At 37.3% G+C, this 21,440-nt stretch overlaps 1 protein-coding gene across 1 annotated transcript in view; it reads right to left on the bottom strand.

The window, feature by feature from the left end:
• Window positions 1–21,440, bottom strand: part of TBC1D5 (TBC1 domain family member 5) — a 274,157-nt gene that overhangs the window by 127,152 nt on the left and 125,565 nt on the right. The window contains exon 13 of the mRNA XM_073333539.1: window positions 5,336–5,478. Within this exon, the coding sequence (XP_073189640.1) occupies window positions 5,336–5,478 (143 nt within the window). The remainder of the gene's footprint in view (window positions 1–5,335; window positions 5,479–21,440) is intronic.

Here is a 21,440-nt window from a genome sequence, read left to right as displayed (position 1 = left end):
TTATGAGGAGAGGCTGAGGGAGCTGGGATTGTTTAGCCTGCAGAAGAGAAGAATGAGGGGGGATTTGATAGCTGCTTTCAACTACCTGAAAGGGGGTTTCAAAGAGGATGGCTCTAGACTGTTCTCAATGGTAGCAGATGACAGAACGAGGAGTAATGGTCTCAAGTTGCAGTGGGGGAGGTTTAGATTGGATATTCGGAAAAACTTTTTCACTAAGAGGGTGGTGAAACACTGGAATGCGTTACCTAGGGAGGTGGTAGAATCTCCTTCCTTAGTGGTTTTTAAGGTCAGGCTTGACAAAGCCCTGGCTGGGATGATTTAACTGGGAATTGGTCCTGCTTTGAGCAGGGGGTTGGACTAGATGACCTTCTGGGGTCCCTTCCAACCCTGATATTCTATGATTCTATGATTCTATGAAATCAGCTGCTAAACAGTAAACTAGTCTCAATCTTAACTATAGTTAAGTTATAGAATTAGGGGCAGTTCACATCTTTCAGTGCCATTGTCCCAATCTGTAGCCAATCTCAGGCAATTTATACTCAGCTAACATTCCGAAGGTTTTCTTAGCAACCAAAAGGGCTAGATCTTAACATACTAGAGAACAAAATGGCAGTCTCAGAAAAAGCACCTGTTTGATTAAATTAATGAACCAGCTCAATCCAACTGATTATATCAAGAAGTCAGTTAAAGAGTTTTCCTTTGTATCTAGTTATTTAAATTGTATGGAATGTTCAACTCATAAGTATCAGAGTAACAGCTGTGTTAGTCTGTGTTTGCAAAAAGAAAAGGAGGACTTGTGGCACCTTAGAGACTAACCAATTTATTTGAGCATAAGCTTTCGTGAGCTACAGCTCACTTCATCGGATGCATAAAAGTGAGCTGTAGCTCACGAAAGCTTATGCTCAAATAAATTGATTAGTCTCTAAGGTGCCACAAGTACTCATATAAGTCTGTAACATGATTACATACTGAAGATCGTTATAAACGCTGAGCGGAAAAACTGATGTGGGTGCACTCAAAAAGGACTAATTTTCCAACAGTTCAGTGTTTGTAACATCTAAAAGATCAGGTTCTGAATAGTCAGAAATAAATAAGCATTTGACAGAAGAGTGACTCTTCTCTATTAGGGATTGATGAACTACAAAACTTGTAAAAATATGAGATGTGGCGAATAACACACCCCAAAATAAGAACAAAATGTAACAAAATTTGAAGATAAAATAATATAAAGAGAAGGAAGAATAGCTGGGTATACCCTGGCTGTTAATGTTATGCAATATTAGTGAAGCCTTGTGGACTAGGCAATGTCAGGATAAAGGACGTCCAGGTTCAGAATCATCTGATGTTACAAGGTTTTCATGATAATCACCGCCAACCGCAAATGGAATGGACACTATATTTGCCGGGGACAGCAGATGGCTAATTAAGAAAATGAAACCTTTGTTTTTCTAAAACTTGGTCAGGATCTTTCCCATTGCTGATGATGGGGATGCGATGCAGATAAACTTCCCCCAAGAGAGAATGGACAAGGCATCTATTGCAGTCTTGAGAACTGTCATTCTGTGCTCACAGAAATATGAAATAGATTTTTCCGGGGTGCTCCTCCATTAAAGAAAGATCCAGTTTACCACTGACCCAGTAACCATTCATGAGCAGAGGCAGGGGTCTGTGGATAACTGTGCCTGTCTGTGACCAAGTTTTCATTTCTTGCCAGCCAAGAGATGCCTAGGAGTGTATTGTTTGACATTGCCCAGTCCTCAGACTTTTAAGGCCAGAAGGGACCATCATGATCATCTAGTCTGACCTCCTGCATCCACATGGAGTCCCAATACAGGAATGGTGATACTAATTCTCCCTTCTATTTTACATAACAATTTTTTCTTATAGAGTAGCCATTTAGTTGAAGTAAATATAACTTCCTGAACACCTTGTTGTATAACAGATGTCACAAAAGTACTAAGTAAACTATTCAGAGCTGGGACTGTGGCTCATTTACTTCCACAAAGTATCCAGCACACTTTTGGGTATGCAATAATAATGATGATGATAATGGACATATCTGGTTTTAAAGCAGAAACTAATCGTACAAATGGAAAAGCAGTCATTTTGTCTATTCAGCTACCATCAAATGCTGATGTACTTACAATGGCCTCACATCAGACAAATATGCAAAACATTAGCAGCCTCTCTATTTGTTTTTCGACTTGAAAGAAAAGATATTTCACTGCTGTATTTTCTGATTTTTTTTCTGAAATACAAAAATATTCAGTTGTACTCCAGTTGCATATTTGTGCAGTGAAAAAACCCCCCATGAAATAAATGTCCTCAAACCTCCTTTCTGAACTCATCAGCTTCTGCTAATGGAGATATATTTCCATGCTCTAACATAAGAAAAGAGTATGTGCATACTTCAGATCCAAGATTTAACAGATAGGAAAATAACTTTGATATTGTGCATGAATTTTTCCACAAAATGGCAGATAATTCTTACAACCACAAAAATGCATTAGGCCTTGATCCTGAAATTGGACGTTAACTGGGGGCTCTGTCTGCCTGTGCAGACTCTCATTGACTGATGGGGTTTTGCATGTGTACAGAGGTGCATCTGTGCACAGCAGGTTTCAGAATTCATGAACATGCTTAAATATTTGTAATCTTCTGAATGATCCTGTCATTACAACCACATTTTTCATAGGTACAATATGTAACAGTCTAATTTTTTTTATTCCATATCTAGTCTATTTTTAAAATAAAGGGTAAAATTATAGCAGAAATACACTTTCTTGAAGCCATGCTCTTGAGAGCAAGATAACAAAATACTGTATGTATGGCAGCAAGAACAAAAAACAAACAAGGAATAGTTTAAAAAAATCTAACATGCACAGTATTTAAGAGCTAACCTAAATTTTATACATGAAAATGTTGTCATTATTACAGCTTTATCATAGGTTGTGGTTGGCTTTGCAATAATTCATTTTGTTTTAGAACTTCTAATATTAACTCTCTTTGTTTAAAATGTACAGAGTTTTAAATTTCAAACTTTCCAAGTCCATTAGTTTAAAGGATGGGTAATTATTATTGGGTATTTTTAATTAAAACAAAACAAAACCTAACAAATGAATACTACAAATGGAAGTTTCCCCACAAATATTTGCTTTAAAAAATTTCAGAACAGAACTTGGTATCACAAGACTCCTAAAATGTTTTGTTTTCTCCTCAAAGCTCAGCTACTAGCAATGATAAAAAAAATTGCTGAAAACTGTAAAAGCATACTGATTTTGATCCACAGACACTCTTTCTCCCTAAAGTCAAGAAATGTGAAAAGCCTCCATACTTATTTTGAGTCTGGGTTTGACAGTGTATTCTGTACTTATGTCTGGCTACATTGCTGTACCACCCTTGTAAGCTTAAAAATAATTAAAAATGTCCACACGAGTGTAAGTTATTTATCTTTATATTTATGTTTACTTAAACAGCAAAGGTGCCCTGCCATCAATTACAAATACAGTATATCTGGCTTTGGCAAACTAGCTCCATTTGTAAAAGCTACTTACAGTGGCTGTACTAGTCATGGATTCTCAGAACACTATTTCAGTTCATAGCTACTTCATACCAGTGCTTGTGCCTAAGTTTGCAAGAAACCAAAAGTTTAGGGAGTGCTCGTGTGTGCACAGACCACTTTCCCACAATATCCTTTTTTAGAGGGGAACAATAATAATAAAAAAAATTGATTTTAAAAAAAAATCTGTTCCTATATGCATCCGATACATCTGATGAAGTGAGCTGTAGCTCACGAAAGCTTATGCTCAAATAAATTTGTTAGTCTCTAAGGTGCCATAAGTACTCCTTTTCTTTTTGTTACTATACATTCACCCTAAATTTTTCCAACAAAATTTTCAAGACTACTTCCACTTAATGTGCCTTCACAACCATCAGATTTATTTTATAGACCACAGTCGTTCTGAATCAGGTCATTCTCAAACAGAAACAGGCATTTTAAAACCTCAACAATGAGTTCAGTGGCAGCATCATCACGAGGAATCTAAGGTCCCTATTCTGCTAGTGCTTATACATGATTAACTTTATGTACACAAGTAGTCCCACAATTGTCAGTAGACCTAGTGCATGTGTAAAGCACATGCTTAAGAATCTGCAGGACTGGACCATAAAATAGCAGGCACAGATGTGTTTGGAACTATGTGTCCTAGATCTTGTTGGACCTAAAGCACTGTTATAAACTAATGGTAATGGGTATGTGTAAAATTTTGACGAGTGTGCTATAAAAATGTATATAGTGTTGTTGTAGCTGTGTCAGTCCTTGAATCTGAGAGAGACAAGGTGGGTGAGGTAATATCTTTTACTGAACTAACTTCTGTTGGTGAGGGAGACATGCTGTTGAGCCACACAGAGTTTGAAAGTATCTTTCTCTCTTACCAGCAGAAGTTGGTCCAATAGAAGATATTACCTCACCCACCTTGTCTCTATAATAAAAAGTGATACATATTTTATGACAAATACTTCTCATCATGGAGAGGTATGATTTGTGTGGTCCATTTAAAAAAACCAGAATCTTACATTTGTAATGACTAGAAATACGTTCTGGTTTATAAATAAGAGCTCCTTAACTAATCATTTAGTGTCTTTTCCCCCCATTCACAAAGATACAAGTTAAGGATGGAGTATTAACTTTAATTTTTGATGTTCTTACTTGTCCCAGCCTAACATTCATATGTATCTACTGCACATCATTAGCACAATAAAGATTTCACTATTGGGCAAATCTCAGAAGTGTGTTAAAATAATTTTAAGTCATTTATTATTTAAATAATATACTCCCATAGAATAAACAACATATATGTGACTTATCTCCATATGTAAATTTCCTTAAATATATATGTTAGAAAATTATGAGTAGTTGTCTTAAATTATCATTGCCTTTAACATTCTCTATTCCTCATATGAATGAGAACAGCATAAAGATATTTCCACAAAGGGAGACTTTTCAATACGTCAGCTTTGTCAGAAGGTGGAGCTCTGCACATATCTGTATAACTCTACTTTATATATGCAATTCACAACGCTGTATAAAAAAGATAATACTATTCAGAAAACAAACCTTGGTTTTAACTCCAACATTCAATGTCTTTCATAAATATATCAGACCACATTTGGTAACAAGAAACTCCTACTGTAGTTAGCATTTTAAATAATTTTCAATTACACAGAACGCTTTCAAAAATGAAATTCAGAAATTTCGATACTCTCCACCCTTTTTCTTTTAAAAAACTGGGATTGCACCTTAAAAAAAAAAGATAAGAAGGTAACTGATACTTACAGGCATCTCTAATATACAATAACATGGCTACAAAAATGTAGTCAACTAAATCCAGGGTGATGCTGTCAGCAAATAAAGCATCCCAGACAACAAGAAGGTCCTGAAGTGGGAATTCTCGTCCAAATAGGAGCCTTACCCATCGTCTAGAAAAAAAACACACCATATATATTCAGTAGAAATAATTACAAATATTACTAAGTCAACATATGTACCATAAGATCAGGCATGATCTGAAACAATTTATGGAATTTTAAAAAGCATTAATTTATTTGACAATCTTTTTATTAAAATTTTTATTTTGAGAAGTGCTGTTGTATATCCTAACACAGTTATAGGAGGAAATACATTAAGGACTTCAAAAGTTTCAACTGATTAAAATGTTATTGTGCATGCGGGACACAGTGGAGAAATCTTATACCACTCTGCATATCATCATCTTGTACATTTAAATTAATACTGATTTTAAAAGAGGGTGAGAAAATATCATTCATGTAGGTCTGGAAGAGCTAAGCAGCAGGATAAAGCCAGTGATTTATTTAAATCTCCAAAAAGTCCAGGCAAATGAAGCAGGAATCACTATGGATTGGATTGCAGTTACCAGAAAGGGACCTCTTCCCTTTATGTAACTACATTGTTTGCAGTATGTAAAAAATGTTATATACACCATTTTGATTATGTATGTACACTTCAATTTTAATCAAACGTAGAGACAATTCTACAAGTAGAATCACCTTCCATGCTGTCTATATATGTGTTTTCCTATTTACCAAAATGTGGAGATCTATCTAGATTACCTGTCGTCTTTGGTCAACACTGACAGTGCAGAGTGAGCATAGTACTGTTAGCTAAGAACTCATCACTCAGTGGTTTCAGGCAAGTCAGCCTCTGTATGTCTCAGTTTTCACATCATAAAATAGGAATAATAATTCTAGCGACCTATCTCACAGGTCTGTAGCAAGGATTATCATTTTACAGCTGTTTGAAAAATATAAAATGCTACACAAATGGTATGTAATAGCAGTATTACATTTAAAGTGGTTACATAATGGGCTTATAAGGAAATAATTACATTCTTAACTGGTATATACACTTTATTTACCATAAAATCTTTTAGTCGATGGGAAGTGAAAAGGGAGATTTATTATAATTTTCCTCTAAGCAAATTAAGCCACTTTTTTAAAGCTGGCAGCTTATGTAACAAAAATAGAATTTAAAAGGCAGCTAGAATTCACAACTAGACTAAACTGATTTCCAAGAGTTGACATTTGACAACCTTTGTACCTTATCTCATTGGAGTTGTAAAGTAACAAATTTTTGAGGGGCCCTTGTACCAGAAGTTCATTTCTGCACAAATGTGAGCCAACAAACATTAACCAATTACAAATTTAGGAAAACAACTTAATAGCTGCATGAATCTGTGCCTAGTAAAAGAAGCTCATAAAAGGCTCATGTTATGAATCAGATTTCATTCACTTCTCAAAACTTTCATTCCAAATGTTTTCCTTTAGGGGAACTGAATGTATGAGTGCTAACCCACTGTACAGTAATGAACCTTTGCTGCAGACATAGAATTTGCAGAACTCTAAGCAGATTTTTTTTTCCATAAGGAACATTAGTTTTAAAACAAAAATATTTAAACTTTGCATATAAAATTATCGTACATCTGTGCTCTTCCGTCAATCTGTTATTTGTTAATATAAAAATTAGTATGACTTTCTACTTTATAATGTTCAATGTTCTTGTCTCCACTAAAATCAAATGCGCGCTGCCTCCCCTATTTCTACCACTTTCTGTAAATCCTATCTTTAGGGCTGGGTGTTGCAACAAAACAGTATCAACTCAAAGCAAGGCTAATCTAGCACATTTAATGTTCTGTATAAGGTGTTTTACCATATAGTGGCACATTACCCTACAGTGCCTACTCTACAGGAAACTATTATCCTACGGTGACACAAACATTACCCAAACTCTGCATGAAGCCTATTACTTGCAGTAACAAACCCTCCCACCCTTAAACCCACAACTTTCATGTTGCACAAGCTGTTAGGAGTGAAAGCTCAGCTACGCTTGAATCATTTGAGCTGACTTTGCTCACAACCTACTGAAATCTAATTCGGGAGGTTTGATAAAACTCTAATACACTTCAAGGGAAAATATACACCATGGTTTAATGGGATTTGTTATTAGGCTTTTATTAGAAATCTCTTTTGCTTCTTTACTACTTCATTATGCAGTGTTAATTGTTTGTGGATGCAGGTTTATTCTGCTCAAGCAGAAATCATTCCTTTTATTCCACTTTTACATTTTCTCCTGGGAAAGTTAAATCTCAGTCTCCAGAGATATCATGTTTCACAGTTATAGAGTGCAGAAGAACAACTGGACTTCTTTAGCAACCATGATACTACCATTAATTATGTGAACCTCTTTGTCCCAATGGGAGCAAACAATTCACACCACTGTAAATGCAGACATTCTAACTGTTGTCTCCTCTTCTGTAACATTTATCTCATAGCATCCATAAGCCAAGGATCCTATCATCCATATGGCATGACTTCCATGAGCCTTTACATGCATATATTCACACTTAGTTTAATGAATCAAGTTTTACATTGGAGTGTTTTCTTCGAAATTAACAGGCTTCTATGGATCTGACAAATATTTACAGAGCATTTAAGTTGCACTTAATGATAGCATTGGACAAGATAACCCCTTTTCCTTTTCGGTGGTTGGCTGTGGTTTAATTATTAGTCTGTCTTGTTAATCTTGCTTTATATCTGTTACACCTGCAGACTGCAACTGTCAAAACAGCATACCTTTTATCACCTGCAATAATACAATAATTCATATTTTACCAGACCTACTTAGCAATTAAGTTCTACAAAAACAAAAAGTCCAGAATTTTTAAAGCACCAATAAACCATCCAAGAGTACTACTATATACCTCTGGAATACATAATTCTAGCTTCTACTTATGATTCCTATATAATTAAACCACAACTCTCAAGAGATCAGTAATTACTAGCAAGAGATAATGATTCATTAATGGCCTTACAGAATAGAGAAACAAAAAGAAATCAATCCTCTGGTATATCTATTAACTATGGGAATGACCCAGTCTTTACCAGGTTTAAATAAAGATTGCCACCATTTTGATTAAGATTAACTGGATAATTCTGTAAGCAGTATCATTTAGAAGCCATATAATTTATTTTAGCTATTGATTTGGCATTTAGGTTTTATCTGTATATACATCTTCCTTCTTCATTAAGAGCAATGAAATCTTTAAAAATGGCTGACCTGAACTACATAAGCCTTAGGAGTTGGGATAGGAAAGTAGAGGTAACAGTGACAGAATGGGAGTAGTTGTGATGGAAAGCTAGTGCAGCACGAAGGAAGACACTGGAGCAAGACGGATGAACACGGATAGATAGGAAGCCATGTCTGCAGAAAGGGTGTAGCCTAACTTCAAAGATTGACCACAAACACAGACTACTTTTCAGGCATCTTGAAATTAGTTAGATGGGGCTAAATCAGGAGTCCACAGATAGTCACTGAAAGTTTTGAGAACACTGAATCCCCAAACTAAGAGCTAAAGGTGATTTTCTTAAACCAAGCCACTGATTTCTGAGTGAAATGTTGGCCCCATCTGTACAGGCTATGTACAAGATGACTGACTCCTTCTGAATGAGACAGAAATATGAAAGAGATCCCTTACACTGGCTTGCACTAGTAAGACAGGATGTATTTCAGACAATTATGACTTCTTTGGAAGGGAGGTTTGAAGCAGTGATCATGCTGCTAAATAATCTCAGTGGGGGAACTGACGAGACTTAATATTGCTTTACACGAGCAACAGAGCTAGTAAAGGTTTGTGTTTATATTAAAGATTAATCAATCTTTCAATATATCACATGCTGTGCAAAGAGCAACACCTATGGCTAACGTTGCCCAATACTTTTCAGTATAAGACCATGTTTTCCAGTTATAACTTCTCCAAATTTATTCTCAGACTGCAATTTTCCATATTGGGTGTCTGCCTCAGGCTGATTTTTCTTTTTTTCTATGTTTTTGATAAAGTGGTTTAGCTGTTTGCAAGAACAAACTTAGGAAAAAATGTTTTGCCCATGTTAACATTTTTTTGTTTTGTTTTACAAGCTGTAGTCTTCCATACGTCAGAGAAGAAACATGAAATTTGGCAATGGGTCACACTGGTGTCAGGGATTTTCTGTTCACCATCTCCATGGATATGTGCTCAAATCTGGTAATTTAAAAGGCTCTGAAAAAATCTTAGTTTGCACATGCTCAGTAGAGACTTGTTAATTTGCCAGCTAAATTTCTCTGAAGATTCCATCTGGAATGAACATGGTCCAACCTCTCATAATTCCTACATGCCAGCTGGACTCCACAGAGCAACTGCTCCTCACAATTGTCCAGGGCTGTTATGGTGTCAGACATAGGAACTTAGACACCTGTGCTCTCAATGCTCCCCTTGCTGGTGTCCAGGCAGTGATCAGGAGGAGCAAGCTTTCTGACTCAAATGCAGAGGCGGAGAGGAACAGGTATGGGGCATCTGGGGAAGGAGTAGTAATGAGCTGGAACCAGTAAGGAAGAGGAGAAAAAAGCAATAGATGAGTCATAGATGGGGGGAGATTAAGAGCAGTGGTAAGGTGGGGAAAAGGGCAAGAACCAAGGAGAAGGATGGGTGGGAGGACAGCAGCACAAGGGTCTGTAATTCCCAATAATTTGCAACAGAACTCAGGATTTCCTGAGTCTGAACATTCTATTGCTGACTAACAAAGAGCAGTAAAACCCACTGGCAAAGTGTGCATGTCATTTCTCTGTAGTGGTAGGTCCACAGAGAAGATAAAAAGCCTGCTGTTGCAATCACTCTGTTAGCTCAAGGGGTAGAAGACAGTGCTGTGGATCTGAAGATCCCAAATCCACTGAGACTGATTGAGGGAGGGAGGGTGTCACTATGGTTCCACATGATGCAATTTGTATTTTCAATTTAGCTTTCTAAAAAAAAACTTTGGAAATTACACTCCGAACACCTACCATAAAAGAATGTTAAGGTTGCAAAATCAAACACTCAAAAATTAGGTTTCAGAGTAGTAGCTGTGTTAGTCTGTATCTGCAAAAAGAAAATGAGTACTTGTGGCATCTCAGAGACTAACAAATTTATTTGAGCATAAGCTTTCGTGAACTACAGCTCACTTCATCGGATGCATGCAGTGGAAAATACAGTGGAGAGATTTTATATACACAGAGAACATGAAACAATGGGTGTGTGTGTGGGGGGAAATAAACATGGGGAAATAGTTTTACTTTGTGTAATGACAGATTCACTCCCAGTCTTTATTCAAGTCTAAGTTAATTGTATCCAGCTTGCAAATTAATTCCAATTCAGCAGTTTCTCATTGGAGTCTGTTTTTGAAGTTTTTTTTGTTGTTGAAGAATTGCCACTTTTAGGTCTGTAATCGAGTGACCAAAGAGACTGAAGTGTTCTCCAACTGATTTTTGAATGTTATAATTCTTGACGTAGAGCTCTACGATACAACCGCATTTGCTCCAACCCCTCAGACAGAGACAAACACCTACAAGATCTCTATCAAGCGTTCTTACAACTACAATACCCACCTGCTGAAGTGAAGAAACAGATTGACAGAGCCAGAAGAATACCCAGAAGTCACCTAGTACAGGACAGGCCCAAAAAAGAAAATAACAGAACGCCACCAGCCATCACCTTCAGCCCCCAATTAAAACCTCTCCAACGCATCATCAAGGATCTACAGCCTATCCTGAAGGACGACCCATCGCTCTCACAGATCTTGGGAGACAGGCCAGTCCTTGCTTACAGACAGCCCCCCAACCTGAAGCAAATACTCATCAGCAACCAAACACCACACAACAAAAACACTAACCCAGGAACCTATCCTTGCAACAAAGCCCGTTGCCAACTGTGTCCACATATCTATTCAGGGGACACCATCATAGGGCCTCATCATATCAGCCACACTATCAGAGGCTCGTTCACCTGCACATCTACCAATGTGATATATGCCATCATGTGCCAGCAATGCCCCTCTGCCATGTACATTGGTCAAACTGGACAGTCTCTATGTAAAAGAATAAATGGACACAAATCAGATGTCAAGAATTATAACATTCAAAAAACAGTTGGAGAACACTTCAATCTCTTTGGTCACTCGATTACAGACCTAAAAGTGGCAATTCTTCAACAAAAAAAAAAACTTCAAAAACAGACTCCAACGAGAAACTGCTGAATTGGAATTAATTTGCAAACTGGATACAATTAACTTAGGCTTGAATAAAGACTGGGAGTGGATGGGTCATTACACAAAGTAAAACTATTTCCCAATGTTTATTCCCCCCCCCACCCCACTGTTCCTCACATGTTCTTGTCAACTGCTGGAAATGGCCCACCCTGATCATCACTACCAAAGGTTCCCCCCGCCGTCCTCCTGCTGGTAATAGCTCACCTTACCTGATCACTCTTGTTACAGTGTGTATGGTAACACCCATTGTTTCATGTACTCCTTTTCTTTTTTCAAAAATTAGGAAACACCAGAATTAATGTTGCAGGTGAATTGATACTGAGAAAATTATACTCAAGTGGAAAGCCCTCTCTTTGAATTCAGATCTAGTACAAACAGTGAATTACATTCAGGTTTACACCTCCAGCTAGAACAATTGAATGTGTAAACGCGTGGTCAAACAGGCTAGAATGAACAGCAGACAGCCTTTCAGGTATGATATGCTTACTTGGAAATAAGATGTGAAACAAGAGTGACTAACAACTATTGTGCATATAAAACTTCAAAAGAACTTTACGCTGTAAAGGAAAATCAAGAACTGAAACTGTTTCTGGATTTTCTGGATCCAATCATATTTCTTTTGGGCCATGATGACTTATTGCTATAAGAACTCTTATCTAGATATATAAAGGTATGGTGTACCTTAACTTCCATAGCAAGATTATTTTCTTGTGCAGATGCTAAGATACTGTGCTAATTGCAACTGTATGCTGTGGGTCCTTGTCCAGCCTGGCTAGAAGAAAAAGGGTTGTCGTCCCTTTGAGCTCCCCCACCCCCAACTAATTTCAGAGATAGAGGAAGGGGGACGTTTACTTGTATAGACTGGGAAGGAGCACAAAACATTGAAGCTAGACAAACTCAGACTAGAAATAAAGTGTACAATTTTAATAATGAATTAGTAATTAACCATTGGAATAATTTACTTTGGAATGTCATGGATTCACCATCACTTGAAGTCTTTAAATCAAGAGTGGATGTTTTTCTGAAATATATGTTTATGGTTCCGACAGAAGGTATGGGTCTGAGGCAGAAATTACTTGGTAAGATTCTACAGCCTGTGTTATGCAGGAAGTCAGACCAGATGGTCCCTTCTGGCCTTAAAAATCTTCAAAATACCATTCCGATTTTGCAATCATTTCATTGGCCTTCTGTAACGTAAAACCCCAAAACATGACAGAAACAAACTTTTAACATGCATGTTACCTCTGGACTAGCTTTTCTTTTTCTAATGGATTGACTTTCTTTATATTTCTTTTCTCTGACTTAAATTTTTCTATACTTCCACATCGTGTTTAAAACACAGGTGACTACAGTTTTTTGTTGCTTTATTCTCTAGGTTTGGCACTCATTTCCACATCAAATTAGGAACATTTCATTTTGGGAAGACTTAACTCTAAAGTTTTCCTTGGCAGTGTTACAGATTCATAGATTGAAGGCCAGAAGGGACCATCATCATCTGACCTCAAGCAGTTTTAGTTTGCTGTGTTGGAACAAGATATCTGTAAGACCTCTCTGTCTCTCTTCCCCATGCCAATAATCTTCGGATGTTACTATGTTTCTCAAAAATTATAAAATTGTCAGCCTGGACGACAAAGCTCATGAAAGTATAAGACAAAGCTTTCTCATCAGCTGGCTCAATACAATGGAACTCAATTCTGGCAGAGGTGGGAGGGACCACAATCTCACCACTTTCAAAGAGAAGTCTAAAACTTACTTCTTCAGCTTTCAATTCCCACGTTCACAACAAAAAACAACAAAGAACATGAAGTTTAAAAGTGGGAGGGGCCACTGAAAAAAATCTCCCAGCTGCCTTAGCGGGAAGGAATGAGGAAACTGGAGACTCATACGGACTTTTATATTGTGATGGTGATAATTCTATCTCTGGACTTCTGAGTCTAACTCAAGGCACCCATTTTTGTAAATTGCGGCCCCAGTTCCAGACATGGTACAGAGGAACAAAAAATATGGAAAAGTGGTCAAGTTTCTAGCTGTCTTGGCTAGAAGTATGATTCATTGAGAAGCAGTCTGGCTTGTAATGTATTTTTTCCCAAGGGTAGAGGCTGAGAAAGGCTGCTATATTTCTGCAAAATAATTGAGATGGAGGAGCTTGGACAATAGCCAACTTTAAAAAGCAGGGACAACGGTGTCCATTTAATGATGCACAGAAGTAAACTGTGTAGCACAGAATGGCGTGGGAAACAAAATAGAAATATACAAAGTTTTGTTATATTCCTTTGGTGAAATCCTGGCCCACCAGTGTCAAAACTCCCATTGAATTCAGTGGGTTCTGGATTTCACCTCTTGTAGCTATAAAATAATGTATTTCAATGACAAAAATCCATGTTCAGAAGAGAGAAAAATGCAAGAATGTCAGGGTATGGCTATTGAATTTCAACTGTTCATTATTTACACTCATTCCAAAATTACAGTCTTAACTAGTGATGATCCCCATACATTTGCTTTTTGAAAAACACTGCACAGTAATGGGAACATTTTCTGTTTTAACAAAAATAATATGACCACATGATTTTAAATACTGTATATAGTAATAAAACTACAGAAACAAAAAAGCCACTACTAAATTAGTGATATTTCTAGTGTTTTCAGCTATTAGCAATTATGAACTCCTTCCTCCCGCTTTTTATTCTCCAAAAATGAGAACGCATTGATTAAAGTTTGCTTTGGCAGTTACAGCCTATATAAATTTTAAAGTAGAAAACTATATTAGAAAATAATTATTTGTCAGTGTTTTATAAAGGCTATTTTAAAGGCATTAGAATAGATTAGCTAATGTCTTTACACCTAAGGCTTTGGCGCATACAGTAGGGTTCAGTGATGCTGCATTCTTCTTTTGTACAATATATCTCTGAAGTAGGAATCCCACTACAGTTTTAGTCACCCTGGGCATTAAGTTCTACTAGAGTTATTACATTTCCATGTAGAATAATCAAGGCCAGTGAAGACAGTCAGCCTTATCTGAAAGGCCATTTATTATCTTTTTACCATAAAAAGGAATAAATAATTTTATTGACAGTTTTTTAAATGTCCAAATATGTACTGAAATGTTTCATCAAGCTTTTACCATTCATATTCCATGTAGGAGACTTTCCCATCATAAGCATTAAAGCAGCAGACTTTACTACTGGTGTAAATTTGTAATCCATCATTTTAAAACATGTCAGCCAGAACACCACCACTTTATTCTTACACTGTCACATTACAGTGTACTACATAAACTTCTTTCATTACACTGAAGGACGTTTTTCAGTAAAGAGCTCAGACGATTGAGCTACTGAAGGCCGAAAAAAGGTGTGCATAAAGCAATGGAAGAGTTATTGGAAAACTTGTCTTAATCTTAACACACTAGTGAGGCAGCATGCTCAAAGAGACAGAGTGTAAGATTGGGTGTCAGGAGGTCTATGCTAGCTCCACCATGGAGTTCCTTTGCGACTCAGGGTAAGTCAGTTAAGTCATCTTTCTGGCCAAAGATTCTCCATCTGCAAAAAATGTAGATAAAGACTCCTGGAGAGCTTTGTAAAACACTGAAATGAATGAATGAAAATGCTATACAAGTGCAAAGTATTTGTACATATTTAAGATTAAACTGAGGCTCGTGAGAAAAGGAGAGTTTGGCAAAAAGGCAACTGAGTTACCCAAACTCTTCCAAAAAGACTGCATATCCGTTAACAAACCCTCAGTGAATAAACCCTCATCTACCAAATATTTTATAGAACATTCAGTCTAAATAGATATTCTTGAAAAGAGGGCACTTTGTGAGTGAGGCTTATATAAAATATTCTGTATTTTACAAAAAGTTGCCACTTATTAACAGGAGAATTGAATTGGTCTAACACAGTGGTTTTCAACCTTTTTTTTCCATTTGCAGTCCCCTAAAAATTTCGAATGGAATTTCAAATAGAAATCTTAGACATAGTCTTAGACATAGTCTGTGGATCCCCAGGGTCCGTGGACCACGGGTTGAAAATGACTGGTCTAACAGCTATATAGCATCTTCACATCAGAAGGGCATCCACACATTAGGACTAGCAGATAACTTTGAGTCCCTCGTGGGTTAGACGCTTAATATTTCCCTTAAAATGGATTATACGTAGTCCCAAAGGACTGAATAAGAACTGTCAAAATCTGATGACATTCTGCAAGACAACCGGGCAATCATTTTATACAGCCAGTGTAAAATAAATATGCAATATATGAACAGAATAACTGAACTAGAGGAATCAACTGTGACCCAGGTGCCCACTGGCAGAAGGCACAGAGGGTGCATAAGGTTTTACAAGTATCCCTGGGTTGGGCATATGCATAATAGTTCTCCAAAGGGTGGTATGTGAGGTCTCTATTGAGAGCCAGCTGGTTATGATGATCATTGCAAAATGTACATATGGATAATACTTAATGAGTTATGTATCCATAGTAAAAATTATGGATCTTAGAGTTCAGGCAGGTCACCAGGAGGTAACATACCTCGGAGGTGTTCCTTTCAGGCAGGAGGTAACTGTCATCTATCTCCATGTCTGGCCGTTTGTGTATTGTATGCTTCACACTGTATGCCTATTCGCACACTGAATCAGGAGCAAAGTGAGAAATTGAAAAATTTATGAGAGGAAGAATTTACAGGATGAAAATATACACCAGTGGATTGTCCTGTTTATGAATAAAGACAAGCGATTGGTCTGGTGTATCTTGGAATGCAAAGAGACACACTGATTCCTTCACCTAGGTGGCAAACTGCCAGTGCGCATGACTCGAACAAAGGCACACAGTCAGCCTGGCTGTAAAGTGCTACAAGATTTTTGGGCAAGCAATATTCTATTAGACATGAGAGTATATTGTTAATTAAGTTGAGGTTCTAGAATGTGTGTTATGTTTTTATTTTGTAGGTAAACATTTGTTTCCAATATTTCTACTTGCTACTACTTGAATCTCTATGCTTTGTTAAACTTATTTGAGGCACCTTAGAGACTAACCAATTTATTTGAGCATAAGCTTTCGTGAACTACAGCTCACTTCATCGGATGGATGCTGTGGAAAGTGTGCATCCGATAAAGTGAGCTGTAGCTCACGAAAGCTTATGCTCAAATAAATTGGTTAGTCTCTAAGGTGCCACAAGTACTCCTTTTCTTTTTGCGAATACAGACTAACACGGCTTTTACTCTGAAACTTATTTGATTTCACTATTAACATATCTAAGTGCTGCAAGTTAAGCAGAGCGGTGATCTGAGATGGAACCAGTAACCTGGGATGTGCTGTTACTTTGGAAGCAGTGGTTCAATGAATATTGTGGATGTCCAGGGGACCAGTGGCTGAGGCACACTCCAGGAAGATGCTCAGAGGGCTACAGTGTGCCTATAGCTAACTGGACAGCAGGGTCTGTGAGTCCTATGGGGAGTGCTTGTGTTGCCGGTGCCGGTAGCGTTGGGGAAGTGACCCATGGCAGGTGCCGTACAAGGCTTCTTCACGCTAAAAGCAGGTGGTAGCAAGATGCCTCTCAACCCCAGAGAAGCAACTTACTTCAAACACAAATAAAGTCCAGTCATCATTTGAAACAATACACCCTGAAAATATCATCATTTTGCCTTTACTTCTTACAGTTTATGTAATGTATTCCTTTTCTATGTTATCAAGAATCAAGTTAATAGTGGAGCCAATTTTAGATTTCAGCAAAAAGGAAATTCAACAGTTTTCCACAGCAAAATTAACTATGGCAGCATGACCAGTGACACAAACTACACGTTAACAAGAAAATGGTAAAACTGAATGCTTAGCTACACAGAAGTGGTGAGAGTACATCTTCAATATATTTAATCGAAAAAGCTTATCGTTAGATTTAAAGCACAGAGAATGCTGAAACTTGTGAGGCTTCCCAGCTGCAAAATAAAGTTAACCTATCAATACATTAAGTAATACCTCAGTAGGAATCATGTCCAGAATACAAAAATATATTACTAGCACTAGTGGGAGGGATTCAGGCCTTGTTAACCCAACAGAAATCTATCTGTATGGATGGCTACCCTTTCTAGAACCACAATTATTTAATTATTTGGACAGATAAACCCTGCTAATTCAATTTAAGTAGTTATGTATGCAAAGCTAACTTCAGGCATCATGCTGCAGGTACCCCATACTTGCCAGGGAGAAGGGAGAAAGAATTAGGGGGATGGTAAGAGGCTGAATCTGATGCAAGATCTTTGGAAATAGATTAGTTTTGTATTCACTGGCCCTTTTTCATCTATCCAGCAGCCAAGATTCCTAATTATTGTAAGCACTTGGAGCACCCAGTTCTGCACCAATTCAATTCAAGGCACTTTTATGGGAGTTCTATGCTCAGAGCTGTTGTTAAATAAGGCCATTATTTTGCAGCAGAGTATCATCCTGGACAGCCCTCAGAACAGTAGAGAATCCTGATTGCAGAAATGTGTTTCCATCCTAGTGTAACAACCTTGTTACAATACAAATGTTTTCTCCTTAAGAGTCATCATTAAAAAGAGATTGGGCCCAAAGCAAACAGAATGCCTACTACCTTTGATCAAAATCAGGTTTTGATTGTTGCAGGCCTACGTGTAATTAAATATATAACATTTCAAAATCTCCTTGTGTGGTAGTTCTCAAATCAGGAAAGTATTTTTTTTAAACAGGGAGAGGGAAGATTTATATCGTATCGGAATTCAATATTATATCTATTGTAAACCGTAAAACTGAATTAAGAAGCTGTTTAGAGGCCATACACACAGCAGTCCATTTCAATCCATTAGTTTGGTTAAATGCCTTCATACATCCAGTGAAGAGTCATTATCATCAATCTGCCAATTTTACTGACCAGTCAACTAAATGTTTATATGTACACCTAAGAAACACCGGTGTTTCCTCATTGATATTGCAGTTCCAGACATCGGTGTCCAGTGAATAACTATTCCAGTACGAAAGACATGATGATAATTCAGCTATTTAGTGTAAATAAAAATGCTACAAACACTGTTTTATTTATATCCTTAGTTCCAGAGGTAGAGTATTATAATTCAGATCTATTCCACTACCATACAGCATAAGGAAGAACAGGTTTTGGTAAGTTATATTTGGTAATTATTGTTTACATTGATCAGTACTGGTAGCTCACAAAATAGTTACAACTTAAAATTTTTTTTTAGTTTCTGTAACAGGAAAATGTGAGCAAAAATAAGTGTTCTTTTTGTACATCTAATCACATTTATTCAGATATTGTTGCTCTCTACTTTAATTTAGTCACTACACACTGGGGAGTGGGTTGCTTTTGTTAAACTTGTTATACACCAAAGGAATTATTATACACTGAGGCTGGTTTGTTTGTTCGTACATACTTAGACATATGCTATACAAATTAATGTAAAAAAGTAAGAACTTTTAAGTTTTATAATCTACAGTATCTCAGAGTCGCCAAGTTCTGTGCTGTGTGGTTCCTGCCTTATGGGAATACTGCATCTTTAAAGAGGGACACAAGGGGCTTACTGGTGTCATTTAGCTACCTAGGCGCCCCCGCAGAAGCCCTGCTAACAACAAAAGACTGGTGGCAAACAGCAAATTCATTAATTAACCACAGTATTTGCTGGAAAGAAAAGCATTTAAAAAACACAATATTGAAAGTGCAACTGCGGTTGTTCCAGGTCCCTTTCTGTAGTATATGTAGCAGAGGCAAGCAATGCTTATGCTGTTTCTAATTATTCCAATTATCATGGCACACTATGAAAACTTGATTAATAACACTGAAGATATTGTTGTGGCAATTAGCCATATGGTTGTGGGACTTTATTCTGTCACGATTTAGCCATTAGCATCTACTTATGTTTGTCAGAACAGAGCATCCGTGACAAGTTGAAGTTCCGCTCACCTTGCTGAGTCCCCTGTGAGCAACACTAGAGAACGGTTTATTCCTGGGAGCTCCTTGCTGGAGTAAATTTTTCATGTGGCATCCGGTCTGACTGGGGACAAATGTCAAATAGCTTATGCGACAACCCATCAAGGCAGGCTCTCTCTGCGAAGGGATCTAGTAAATTGCTTGTCAAGGCCGACTTTTTTCAAAGAAGGATTTGACCAGTAAAATTAGTGTCAAATGCCTTGTACAGAATGTTTTCAATGGTTAGCCATTCAGACTGAATATACCATCCCCTTACGTAGCTATGATAAAATGTTCTATTATGATTTTATACACCTCTGAGGTATGCATCACAATGCACTTGAAATGTATATCTACAAGCACAGGGACCCTGGGACAGCAGCACTGTTGCTTTGGCTTTGGCTAGCAGAAATGATGGGTACCTAAACTGACCTTTTTGTGAGAGTCACCCTTTTAAACACAACACAATTTAAAAAAAAACTGGACTTTTTTTCCTTTTTGGTCAAAATAAATCCATACAAAAATCATCCCAAAGATGCAATATAATTGTCATAATAAAGAACTTTTTTAACCAAGTTCCACAGTTAATCATTGGAAGTTTTTTACAACTGTTTAAAAATACAGCAAAAGCTATAAAACGTATAACCCTTTGTAACCCTTCTTGTAACTGGGGTTAAGACACAAATGTACTTACAGTTGTATGTCAATCAAAACCAAAACAGATTTTTTGCAACTAATCAAAGAGAACCCTGAACTTGACTTGCCTGGTCATCTACATTTGGGATCCAGTATGTTACTGATTTAGTTCCTTTAAAAGGAGTTGGGAACACGAACATCTTGCTATGCAGAGATTCTGCATAGCCAAGTGATGAAGTGGAGTTGATGCAGTTTGGGGACATGGGATGGGGAAGGTGACCTTGAAAGGGAGTTGTAAAAAGAAGTTCTAGGTGATCACAATGAAGTGTTTTAAAGGGACAGTAGAACATTATGGAAATGTACCTACAAAGATTACAGTAACTCACTGAGATCAAGGAAAAAATACTTCTCTATTTTCCCAGCTCATTTACATTGTGCATTTGACAGCACTTTATATATATATACTGTAATCCTAACTGCAGTTTTTTCAGTAAGAAAACTAGCATGATATGCAGTATCCAAAGAGAATGGTGCTTTGCATAACTCACTAGTAACTCAGAAATATCAGCAAAATAAAATTACTGCAGTGTGGGGGGGGGAGATGAGGAATTTTGGCAGTCAGCTCAGAAATAGGTTCTATAACATCTGAAGTAGAGATGGGTGAAGAGTTGGAAAAATTATAGTGGATGAATAAGAAACTGAATTCTGACTCACCACATTCACACCCCTTTAGTCTTAACTTTTCAAACATATTTGAGCAAGTAAAATTTTTTTCATACAAACTTTTGTGGAAAATGAATTTTGGGTCCAAATTGGCTGAAATTAGTTTAAAGCCTAAACAAGAAACACTTACCGAACAGTCACTGCGGTTCTTCAAGATTGCTGTAATCAGCGTGGATCCTAGTGTCTGTGCACTTGTGCCTCGTGTGTGAGAAATTTATTTTTAATAGCACTGTCTTTCAGGGCTATGCATGTGCCCTATGCCTCCTTCTTCTCCCTTTTGAGGGCATAAAAGGTGGAGTGGCTGCAACTTTCACTCAGTTCCCTTGCAATTCAAAGCCCATGACTGCTGAGGACTCCAAAAAGTGGGAATGGAGAGTGGGTCATGGGATCCACACAGACTACAACATCTCAAAGAACCACAATTATCTGTAGGGTAGTCATTCATTAGATTATACCCTATAGCCCCATGGTTAGAGCACTCATCTGAAAGGTGGGAGACTCCCTGATTGGTTAGGGCACTTGGTTG

Source organism: Lepidochelys kempii, chromosome 2 (assembly GCF_965140265.1).
Source record: "Lepidochelys kempii isolate rLepKem1 chromosome 2, rLepKem1.hap2, whole genome shotgun sequence".
Lineage (NCBI taxonomy): Eukaryota > Metazoa > Chordata > Testudines > Cheloniidae > Lepidochelys > Lepidochelys kempii.
The sequence above is the reverse complement of the archived record's forward strand: the minus strand, read 5'-3'. Positions and strand labels throughout refer to the sequence as shown.